Genomic DNA, 12,958 nt, shown 5'->3' on the forward strand with positions numbered 1-12,958 from the left:
GTTGGGGCCCCTATTGTTTGGTATTTACTTTTCAGAAGTACAGGCCAAAACTAAGGATGTGTGGCTAACAAAGTCTGCAGATGACTGCAAACTGGAAGTGATCACTGAATCCACTAGTGATACTGACACCCTCCAGGAAGGGCTTATTCAAACCAACAACTGGTGCCAAAGTCATGGGCTCAAGTTAAATACTAAAAAGTGCATCATCATCCCCTTTGGTAAGGGAAATGTCCCTGCAAAGTACCGCATTAACAGCAACACCTTAAGTACCCAATCCGTAGTAACAGATCTGGACAAACAGATTGAGAGCAACCTCTCCTTTGACCATCATGTTTCCACAGTGGAAAGGAAAGCCTTCTATGTTGTCCATCTCATCAATAAGGGCATTGCTTCCAGGAAAAAAAGAGGTTATAACCCCCTGTATTCCCCCCTTATTAGACCAATTATAGAATACAATGTGCCCTTTGGTATGTACCTCGTTGGGAACCTACAACAATTAAAGAGACCTCAGAGGTACATTTCAAAGAAAAGCCAAGGTGTCCAACACCTGTCCTATGCCAATAGACTAAAATCCCTGTTGCTATACTTTGTGTCCTACAGACTACTCAGGGGGGACCTCTGTCTAGCCTATAGGACAACTGTGGATCCTGCTCTAATGGAAATGCTACACATTAGCAAGACAAATGGTACTCGCTGCACCCACTCTAGCGACCTCAACATGAGAAGCAACATTACAGCCGAGTGACGTCTCCAGGCATTTCTGCAGTTACCTCCTACTGCGCTTCTAGGTGTCAAATATTGCCTGTTCATATTTACATTAATAATTCCAAAACCATGTTACATACAAGATATCAGAATATTTTATCTTGAAGCATACATGATGGCAAACAGAACTGTATTGATTTATGACCTCTGTCGATGAGTATTTGTTAGAACTGTAAGATGATAACTTCATTTTTTAAAGGCTGAAGCCACACCCATTGGGAGTTAAAGGTACACACTCGAAACAGTTCTACTGGCGGGAATGAGTTAAGAACCTGCTGGACAGACAGGTTCATCTCCCACAGGCTCTCCCTACTCTGGAATAAGCTTCCAATCCTAGTGAAACAGAGACCCTCACTGACCCTTTTCAAGCATAATCTGGATAATTAGATGGGAAATTGCAAATTCACCCCTGGGGTTTCACCTGCTTCCCTTCTGAACAGGGGCAGCAAGTGTTGAATCAGGTCTACTATTAACATCATTAAAAGAGGGAAAAAACTTGGCTAGGCTTTTAAGGGCCTCAAGGCTATTAGTCTAGTAACCTCCTATGATCCTATTAAAGGCTTTACATACTCTAGATGATGCCAAACAGAAATGGTTATGTCCTACATGAAAATTCAAGACAGCTGCAGGTTTGATCATTATAGTAGAATAGCTAGCAACAATTTTAAAAATGGAAGCAAGAAAATCTAGGATAGCTGGGAAAGGTACCAAAAAGGGGTTTAACTGTCTCTCGACAGCCCAAAGGGAAAATCTTTTCCATTTGCTCTTATACACCTTCCTAGTAGAATCCTTCTGAGAGGATATAAGGATGTGTTTGACCAGAGAGAAAAACCTGGACTGTCTAGCCATCATTGGAAGTTTAGAAACCATGCGGTCATTTTGAGGATCCGACATAGCTCTCAACCTCTTAGCAAAAGAAATCTGGACAAAGCTAAAAATGATAGGGGGGGCAAAGGACCACAAATAGGTACATATTACTTTTATAAACTTAGAAACTTGTTAGAATAAAAGTTTTTGTGCTAGCATGCATTTTCTGAAGGATATGAAGTCTGAAACTCTAATGTATATCATTATTTAGATACTTCAGTCTTCAGTGATTTGCCAGAAACCCACAGATTTTTTAAAGTACAGACCAAAAAGAGCAGCCAAAAATCTGGACATTTGAGAGGTACAGGGTCCAAATGTCTGGCTGAGTTATCCCTGATGGATGAGAGAAGAGATCCTGGTTTGGATCCAACACCCAAAGGGGTGCACCAGTTGAAACTATAAGAAAGGAAACCATACTTACAGAGGCCGGAACGGGGCAATGAGGTTTACTCTGCACTTCTGCTGAGACACTTTCTGTAGAAATTTGGGAAATAGAGGGGTTTGAAGAAATTAAAATAGGAGCCCAGGGGGCCAATCATGAACTAGAGAGTCTCTTGGTAACTCCCACTCTGGAGGGATCAAGGCAAAGTACCTGTTGCACTTGGAGTTAAGAGGGGGAAGCAAAGAGATTCCCTCACAGTTGGCCCCATTGACGGAAAACCAGTTCCGCTACCACAGGGTTGAGAGACCACTCGTAAGGGAGAAAAATGGACCTGCTGAGTTTGTCTGCTAGTACACTGGACTTCCCCACGATATGCGTTGCTAAAAGAAAGTGACCAGAAGAGATCGTCCACTGTCGAATCCTCATAGCCTCTGAACATAAGGGGTAGGATCTGATTTCCCACTGCTTGTTGATGTACCATTCTACTGATAGGACAGCATCTTGAAACATCTGCAATGTTAATAGGACTACTCTGACTTACAGAACATTGATGTGAAATCTGATCTCCAAATGGGACCAAGTGCCTTGGAACCCCCCACCCCCCACATACACCCTAACTAGGAGACATCCATAGTCACTGTGGCTGTGAGTCGTGGAAGAATAAAAGGGCAGCCCTGAGAAACTTCTTCTGCAGTGATCCTTCAGGCTATGTGCTCCCTGCAAATCCTTGTAATCTGTATCAGTGTACATCGGTGCTGTTGTCTTACTGACCACTGTTCTGCAACCGTCCAGTGTAGTACCCTCATGTATTATCTTGCTAAGAACACTAGAGTTATGGAAGTTGCCACTGATCCCAGAAGTTGTAATACCAATCTCGTTGGTGGGGAAGGAAGACAGAGGATGTGGGATGCTTGAGTCTGTAAAGTGTTTATTCTTGAGTATAGTAAGCTTGTGATTTGTGTCACAGTATCCAGATGAGCACCAGTAAACTCCAGGACTTGAGTGAGAGAGAGTTGAGACTTGATGTAGTTCAGGGTGATGCCCAGTTGGTGACATAGCTGGAGCAAGTAGTCCCTGGCTTGAATCAGCAGAGGCTTGGTGGGAGCAGAGAGGAGACAGTCATTAAGGTATGGAAACACCCTTAATCCCAACAGTCTCAGGTGAGCTTTGACCACTGCCATGCATCTGGTGAACACCCTGGGGGCTGTGGTGAGGCTGGGGGAGACAGCTCTGAATTAGTAATGACTGCCTACCAGCCAGAACTGAAGAAATCTCCTGGATTGTCTGTTTACTTTGAGCAAGCACATCCAATTGTAATTGAACAACAGCAGTAGAATAGAATGAAGCATGACCATTTGGATCTTGCAGCATTTGACATGCTGATTTAAATGTAGGGTGGTGCAATGGTGCAGCAGTTAGCATTGTTGTCTCACAGCAATAGGTTCTCTGGTTTGATACCTGACTGGGATGCCTTCTGTGTGGAGTTTGCATATCTTCCCTGACTTTGCATGGGTTTCCTCCCACATTCCAAAGATATGCATATGGAGCGTTTCTTCCTGGGCCTCCACTGAAAATAGGCTCCATCCTAGTTGGACTTTCCTGGTAAACAAATGTTAAATAAATAAATTGCTGCAAACCAAGATAGGCCTCAGGTCCCGATTTGTCTCTGGCACTAAAAAGAATCAGGAGTAAGTTCTGAATCCTTGTTGGTCAGGGGGACCATTTGGATGACTCTTTTGGCCAGCAGTTTTTCTACTTCCATAGCTGCTGCTTTCCTCTGATTGGGTGGAGCATCAGGACGTTTTGTAGATTGCTTGGGAGCCGAAGGGAAAAGGGTAAGTAATAGCCTCTAAAAATAATCCTCTGCACCCAAGTACCAAGTATCTTTGGTGATGACTCTCCAGGCTCCTAAGTGCAGGGATAAGCCCCCCCCCCCCCCGACTGCCTCCAGAGTGCAGCAAGTCGAGCAACCTTTCAGGAGAGTTGGTAGGGCTTCTCAGAAAAGAGACCTGTGAAATAATAGTTTTGCAGGTCTTCTCTGTCACAACTGTGTTATCTGCCATTGGAGATCCCCCCTCTGCCATGAGGGGAATTGTCCCCATAGGATCCCTGGTCACAGCCTTGTGATTTATGGAACCACATTTTCGTACTACCTCTCTGGTTTCGGGAAAAGGTCCTTTGAGGTGTAGAAAAATGTATCCTCACAGCAGATAAGGTCTCCCCATCTTGTTCACTCTTAGATAGGGTTTCTTTAACCTTGGGGCTGAATAAGGTAGATTCTTCAAAGGAGCAGTGACAAATGATTCATAAGTTCATAGAAGATTACTAGGCTAATAGATTAAGAGCCCTACAGGCCTAGCCAATATTACCCAATATATGGTCCCTAGGGTCAAGAAGATGGCATAGGTTTCTGGCTATGCCTTGAGTATTTCACAGATTGCCCCTGTCCATAAGGGACATAGATGATATGCCAGGTGTGAGTTTGCGATTCCCCATCCATTGATCCACACTGCATTTGAAGAGGGTCAGGGAAGGGCTCTGCTTAACGTGTAATATGAAGCCTGTTCCAAGAAGGAGTAATCTCTGAGGCACACATCTGTCTCTCCAGCAAGTTTTGCTTGAGTCACAGACCAGGTTTGGATCCCTAGATAAGATGGCCCTCATGTTATTTGTCTTGCAGATGTGTAACAGCTCCATCAGGGCTGGATTCATGAGTACCTTGTAAATCAGGCATAGGTCATCCCTTAATAGTCGGTAGGAGACAGAGTAAAGGGGTACAGCTTCTAGTCTACCCACACAGGACATGTTGTTTACACCCTGTATTTTCTTTGTGAGGAACCTCTGAGGTGTTCCAGCTGTTGTTAGTGCCTAGTCAAGTACAAGCCAAATGGTGCGTTTTATTTCATTATTGGTCTAATGAGGGCTGAGTACATCAGGACTATAATTATATTTGGATGCCATACTTTTACTTATACGTTGTGCCACATAGAAGGACTTCCTCCTACTGTGGACTCAATGGCAGTCAAAGTTCAGGCAACTATATATCTGTGTACCTAGATATCTCACCTCTGAGTCTACTCTTAGGGGTGTAGTATTAATGTTGTAATTTGCAGGGGTATTTGATTTTCTGAAGGGTATGATAATGCATTTTTTTCGCATTTAATTTTAGGACATAGTTCTGGCCCCAATCATTTGTCTTATTAGTCCCTCCCAAAGGGTATCCACATCACTAGGGGGGTTCAATAACTGGCCTCAGTTTACAGTCATCGGCAAATGTTGTCATCCAAAGACCTTCCACAGTAGCCACAGAGTCAGAGAAGTATATTCCGAACAGGCGTCGTCCCAGCACTGAGCCCTATAGTACACTACAACTGGCCTCTTGATGTATCTGGACTCACCCACTTTAACAATGTCCGTGATGCTCCCCATTACAGCCCCCCCCTGTATGTATTCTCTTCATGTCCAAATGTTCCACTTGTTTACAACAGCACACTGTGTGCATAGCATTTTTTCATTTTTTTTTTTATATTTGCTCAACTGTATAAATCTCTGCTCATGCCAAAGGCATTTCATTCCCTTCCTTTATCTTTTGTATTGCTTTTCACTGTGCACTGTTTACCAGACTATTTTTTTTGTATGGGCTCTACAACTAGGCACATTACTCCAGATGTGAAATTCTTAGTGCCCCATGGAGTAGAAACATGATTTCAGCAAACAATACAGTGAACTGTAGCATAAAATTATTTCCAAATATGTATAATGTTTACTTTTTTGTTTGCTGTAACTTTTGATGTTACAACCAATATTTTTCTTTTTACGGGAGCAAAGATGATTTCAGCATCTACTGTCCGTGAGCCAATTGGCTATCTTTCTGGTGACATAGGGATTTATGCCTAATTCTGTAAGTTTATTTATAATGCCTGAGTGAATAATTGTGTCAAATGCCTTGTCCAAGTCATGGTAGGTGGTATGCACTGTTTTACCCTCAACCATGACCCTAGTGACTTTCTCAAAGAAGTCCACCAGATTTCGTAAGCATAACCTGACCTTGCCAAAGCTGAACTGGGTTGGGTCCATTGTTTGGAGATTTCCTATGTTATTATTTGTCAGCTCCACAACTATTCTTTCCATGGCCTTACTTATACGACTAGTCAAACTTATGGGTCTGTAATTTCCCAGGTCAGTTGATGGTCCCCATTTATGTAGAGGGATGACTGTTGCTGTCCTCCACTGTACCAGGACAAAACTAATTCAGAGGATGTAGTTAAACAGAGATCCTAACAGACTTGATAGGTCCTGATTCTAGCTGTTTAAGAGGCAATGTGGTATATCACCGGAACCCATCGAAGCGGTGTTTTTAACTTTAGAGAGCACAGTAGCAACCTGTTCTTTGGTGATAATTAGTGAGGGACTGGTGAAGGGTATTTCTTGGAGGATAACTGGGAGTGATGAAGAGGTGACTTGAAAGACTCTGCAAAATCACAGAGGTGCATCCAGGCATGCCATCTCACAGCAATTCCTGAACCTGTAGCTTTCAAAACACTTTCTGAGAAATGGAAATGAGTCTCAAAGAGGCATTCAATAGGGATTGTAGGGTGGCTATTTATGAAGAAACAGTCTTTATGTCCTCCACCAACATGGACCCCAAGACAGCATTGGAAAACTCCCTGATCAAGTCCCTCTGAAATCTTGTGACATGTGCCAAATAGTTCACTGACCTGACAGCGAAGGTTGCCAATGCATAAAAAAGCTTCCCAAACCTGTTCAATGCCCTGGACTCTCTGTTGTAGGGATGGACAGTAGAACTTTATTCAGCAAGTTCTTTCTTGGAGCTCGTGCTATCACAGCATCTACTGGGGGACACTTGCTCCAGTAAGCCCGATCCTTTGACACAACTAGATACTTATTAGGTCTTTCAGAGATTGGTTCCATGACATCTGGATCCTTCCTTGCCTAGCGGGAGATGAGGTCCACCATTTCATCCACTGGGGAAACTGCCTAGAACATAGCTGAGCCAGTTCTGAAAGCCTCAAGAAATACAAACCCCTCTTGGGAAGGGGGGGTCAGAAGATCAACCACCTTTCTGTCTCAAAATTTAGAGTATTTCACCGAATGAGACACCCTCAAGTGGTGATTTGTGGGATCCTGCCCCCTCACTGACATTGGTGCCTTCTGTCAGAGATTCTTGTGGGGAATCTAAGTGCCTCCTTCTACAGATATGCTTCCAAGGGGGCTCCCTGGTGGGATGCTCTGAAGAGGACTGGGAAGTGTGAACTGAGCCCTGAATGACGACTGTCTGAAGGCTTGTATGGGCTGGCTACCCCAATGGGGCAGGATGTAGAGACTCAGGGACCAAAACAGACAGTTGTGGAAGAGATGGACCCAAGGGGGCAAGTATGTCTTTTCCATAGTGGTGGAAAAGGCTCTCTCTAGTACCTCAAATGAAGAAGACATAGCAGAATCAAGAGCCATCCTGTTAGAAGCCAAGGAAAATGCAACAGGATGGCTCAGAGTATAACCAAGACTCTGCCTTGAGGTAGAAGATGGAAAAGAGCTGTCTAATGCTGAGGGTTTGAGAGGAAGGGATGGCTCCAAGGGCATCTGAGTTGAACCCAACCTCCTGGATCCAGAACCAATGCTTCAGCTATGAGATCCCTCTGGCTCTAACAAAGTTGGTGCTGACTGGATCAGAGAGAATGCCAGGGCTTCAAATCCAAAACAGACAAACTCAGAACTCTCAGGTCCAATGGCTCCAAAACCAAAGGTCAGATCAGAGTAGGAGTCAATAGTTGGGTTGGGTATGGTGCCAGGCTCAAAAGTCTGATGGGAGACGGAGACAGTAACACTCCTAAATGAATCTGAGACAGAGAAACCTCCTCTTCATCCTGTCCACATCTGCTTCAGTTAGGCTCCTAGATGACCTGAGGAATGATGAGGTAGGCGGTGGTCTGGAAGTCCTTCAAGGGTTCTACTGCACGAATGGAGAATGGAGAATGGATGTGAGAGGATATTGGCTTCAGGGTGAAAGTGGGAGAAAAATCTTTATTTTGATCTTGTCAGATCTGAAGAGCCAGCTGGATCTGAAGGTTTGGAGACCTTTTCGGGTGGAGCTGAACCCAAAACAAAGGTGGGAGAATGATCAGGGAATCATTTCCCAGCCTCTTTATCCTTAGTTGATGAATCCCCCTTAGTCTTCTCACAAGGCTTTTATGAAGGAGGGGGAGCTCCAGAAGTAAAAACCACACTCTCCAAAGCCAAGAACACAGCATCCATGGGACCAGACAACATCCCAGGCTGCATTCTACATAAACTACAGAACGAACTGGCACCCCACCTAAGTACCATGTTCAATCATAGCCTCACCTCAGGCTTTGTGCCTGCTGAATGGCGCACAGCAACGGTTATCCCACTCCACAAGGGGGGAGCCACCACGGACCCCGGGAATTACCGCCCCATTAGCCTGACGAGCCTGGTCTGCAAGGCCATGGAACATATCATCATGGAACTTATAAACAAAGACATTGGTAATCTCCAAACTCTGGATCCCACCCAGTTTGGGTTTGTAAAAGGCAGATCATGTCTCCTAAACCTGATAGACTTCTTTGAAGCAGTCACCAAAGCCGTAGACAAGGGTAAGGTGGTTCACACAGCCTATCTAGATCTTGCCAAGGCTTTTGACACCATCCTCCACTCTGGAATTATAGATAAACTCACTAAACTAGGTATAAATCCCTATGTCACAAGATGGGTTGCCAACTGGCTCACTGACAAGAACCCACACTGTGAAAGTAGCAGACTCCAAATCTGACTTCAGACCACTGACAAGTGGAGTACCACAGGGTTCAGTCCTGGGTCCTCTCCTGTTTGGTATCTACTTCTCTGAAGTACAGGCTAACACAGAAGGTCTTTGGCTAACGAAGTTTGCAGATGACTGCAAACTAGAAGCCATAATCAAAACTCCTAACGATGTGGGCATCCTACAAAAGGGCCTCACTAAGACAGATGCATGGTGTCAAAGCCATGGCCTCAAGCTGAATGCCAAAAAGTGCATTGTCATCCCCTTTGGTAAAAACTCTGTACCCATGAACTACAACATAGGCGGTAGTATACTTAACACCAAAAGTGTGATAAGAGACCTTGGGACACAGGTGGACAGTAGTCTCTCCTTTGATAATCACATCACCACAGTAGTCAGGAAATCCTTCCACGTGGCACACCTCATCACAAAAGGTTTCTCATCCAGAAAAAAAGAGGTCACTGTTCCCCTCTACTCATCACTCATTAGACCCATTATAGAGTGCAATGTCCCTTTTGGTATGTACCTCACAAGACATCTACAACAACTGGAAAGGCCGCAGAAATACCTCACAAAGAGGACTACCGGCCTCAAACAGATGCCCTACGCAGACCGTCTCAAAAAACTCCAGCTTTACTCCGTCGCATATCGCCTACTCAGAGGTGATCTCTGCCTAACATACAAAGCTAAGTCAAACCCAGAGCTGTTGGACATGCTCCACTTAAAGAAATCCCAATCCCTCTGAGCTACGCGCTCTAGGGACCTAAACCTTGTCACCACAATAAACAGAACATGCCAGAGGGATTGATTCCTGTCCCAGAGACTTCCCATACTCTGGAATAAACTACCTATCTATATCAAATAATTAGCACTCTTCAAGAAAAATCTTGATGATTGGATGGGAAATAGGAAATTCACCCCGGGGATCACCTCTGTGGCTCTGCTCAACAGTGGAACAGGAAAATAATTTTCCTAGGTGGCAAAAGCCAGGATACCTTTTTGGCTGGGCTTGTATAGGCCCCAGAACCGATAGCCTAGTACCTACCTATGAACCTATGAAGTAGATGAAAAAGATAAAGTTGAAGAGGGTAATAAACCCTTAAGAACAAGCTTGTTGCCGCATTCAGCCAAAGTCCAATAACTGCACCCTGCACAGATCTCACAGTCAATATCCACATGGGCTGATCCCAGACAATAAACACACTCTTGAAATTAAAGATCTTATGCCCACAGGAGGTGCATTTTTTGAAGCTGGTCAGCTTGTCAGACATGATGAACACATAACCTGAGAAGGAAGAGACAGAAAGGTGAGAGAACAATGCCAACAATCGTAACAAGGCAGAGAAGAATTACCAGCAATGGTAAAAAACAAGTACCTATGACAGGTAACACTAGAGAAATGGGGAAAAACACTGCCAAAGCAAGAGGCCTAAAGTTCAGAAGACAGGACAGAAGTAAAACGCTTTTTTTAAACTACATATAGAAAAAATGTGAGGCAGGAACAACAAGAATAGAGTAGAATGCTAATAAAGAATTTGACGAAAAACACATCTTTTCCACTAACGCCCAAGTTACAGTAGACCACGTCTATTTGCTGAAGCTGCAAATGAGATCAGAGGTAGTTCTAGCTAGACAAGGATTATGGGTAATGGGAGAAGCTTGAACTACAGAGCCAAGTCTTTAGAAGTGGCTGAAGTCAGATCCGAGGTTGGATCTGAGACCCATCAGTTTAGGAATGGACGAAAAAGACAACATCACATCAAAGGGTTTAATTCATTTCACTTAAATAAATGATATTACTTTTTAAAAATCTGTAAACAAGAAAAATTAATATAAAATACCTTTATCCATGCTAGGAAGATGTTGAAAGCAATCATATTATTATATTGCACTTGCCAGTAGGCAAGGAATTGAAAGTCTGTGTAAGTAGTTTGATTATGCGATAAGTCTACCATTAATTTTGGTACTTCTACTGTGCAATACACATGGAAACCAATAGCCACAAAGGCAATCTGGGAAAATAGAAACATAAAGAAATTGTGTTTTATATATATATATATATATCACAAAATGATAATGCATATTCATCTAAGGGGGTACTTTGTTCTAGTCCCTTATGGGCCTTAGAGTGTGTGTGTGTGTGTGTGTGTGTGTGTGTGTGTGTGTGTGTGTGTGTGTGTGTGTGTGTGTGTGTGTGTGTGTGTGTGTGTGTGTTTTAAGTCTCAGTTCTTTGCACAGAAAAATTAATATTGCAATTATGTTAAAAAATACCCACATATTAAAAGAATTATAATGAAATCATAATTATTGAAAAAAACGTCTGACTATAATAATCTAGTACAACAGCTATAATGAAAATATGTACAACATTCTTGTTGATAAAGGTAGATTTAATTATATAGTGAGCTCTACTTAAAGACCTACTGTTGTGGTAAGTACCTTATCCACAATTATATTATTTTCTTTGTAGAGTGTCACTGGAATAGTCAACCATAACATCTGACTAGATTCCTAAGTAGAAATAGCCTCTTTATGGGAGGTGGACAGTTATATGACCCACAGTAGCACAGACACGGCAAAGCTTGTCTTAGCCCTGAACCATGCTTCCAAACTGTAGTGATGAAGGCATGCAGAATCACTACTCAAACACCTTGTCAATATAGTTGCTGTCCTAGCAGAATGTGCTCATATTGTGACTTGCAGAGGTTTGCTATGGATTGACTTCAGAAGCTCGAAATACTAAAATCTCGAATTTCAGTATCTCGAGCCCAAGAAGTGGAATCCACAAAACCAAAACAACGAAAACTAAAAATCGCAAAATTCAGAACCTCGAATACTGGAATTTTTGAATTTCGCGGTTTTACTACACACACACACACACACACACACACACACACACACACACACACACACTCACACCATCCACCACACAAACACACACAATCACTCTACTACAAGCCCCCCTGCACCCCCCACATAAATATTTTCACTCCGAGGTCGCACTACATACAAACACACACAAAACTCCACCACACAAGCTACATTCTCTTCGCACACACACATCACAGCAACAAAACACACTGACACACACCACAGCCCCTACCCAAACCCCTTAACACACACACACACACACTTGCCTGAATACATAACCATAGCAGAAATTTAGAAGCGTGAAATTCAAAACCTCCGGTATTCGAGGTTTTGAATTTTGTGCTTCTAAACTTTCGCTATTATGTGGATTCGGCTTCTTCAAGATTTCAGTATTTCGAGCTTCTGAATGGAACCCATTTACTATATATGAAGGAGTGGTTGCAATAAGTTCATTAGTCCCCAAAACCCTGAGAAGTGTTAATGTGGGTCATCATTAATGACTGAATAATACCATGGGTCAGCAATTTAGGAAGAGACTGTTTATTGACTATTTACCATTCATTCCCTTTCTTGAATAATATAAAAACTGATTTATAAGTGCACCTACTGTAAAGTTTACATTGTCCGTATATATCATATGCAGGAGATGTTACATGTTCTTCATTCTGGTATATTTATTTACTTTTTTTATTTATTTTACATTTCTTAACTGGGATAATCCAACTGGACTAGGTCCATTTTCAGTGGAGGCCTGGGGAGAAAAGCTCCACAATTAGATACAACAATAAGAAGAAACAGACAAAATGGATAATGATAGAATAGACATGCACGATACCAGTGCTGAAATTAACTGTCCTAATAGGCTACAGGTCTATAAATCTAAAGCTTATAATCTTGTATTATGTTAATAGTAGGTAGGTTAGGAAGAAGGCAATGTGGGTTAAGAAGAATTATGTTATACATGGGTAGATCCAGGTTTTCCTGAGGTGTGATTTAAGTGATTTTTTGAATTGTGTGATAATTGAGGCAGAAGTTACAGAGGAGGGGGAGGTTGTTCCAGGTTTTAGCTATGGTATGAGAGTATAGAGCTTTCTCTATGGTATTGTTGGCACTAGTGATACGAGGAGAGATTTATTAGTAGAATGGAGGGGACGACTAGTAGAGTAGAGGGAAAGTAGTTGTTTTAGTGCCAGAGTTTTGTCAGGGTATTTCAGGATGTTAAAGGCAATGATTAGCTGTTGGTAGGTTAGTAATTAAGGAAATCCAAGCCACTGAAT

General features: G+C 42.8%; 1 protein-coding gene across 1 annotated transcript in view; it reads right to left on the minus strand.

Annotated features, from left to right (window-relative positions):
• Positions 1-12,958, minus strand: part of PKD2L2 (polycystin 2 like 2, transient receptor potential cation channel) — an 806,718-nt gene that overhangs the window by 152,657 nt on the left and 641,103 nt on the right. The window contains exon 5 of the mRNA XM_044069839.1: positions 10,652-10,822. Within this exon, the coding sequence (XP_043925774.1) occupies positions 10,652-10,822 (171 nt within the window). The remainder of the gene's footprint in view (positions 1-10,651; positions 10,823-12,958) is intronic.

Source organism: Protopterus annectens, chromosome 4.part0, assembly GCF_019279795.1.
Source record: "Protopterus annectens isolate FY-2018-M chromosome 4.part0, PAN1.0, whole genome shotgun sequence".
NCBI lineage: Eukaryota > Metazoa > Chordata > Ceratodontiformes > Protopteridae > Protopterus > Protopterus annectens.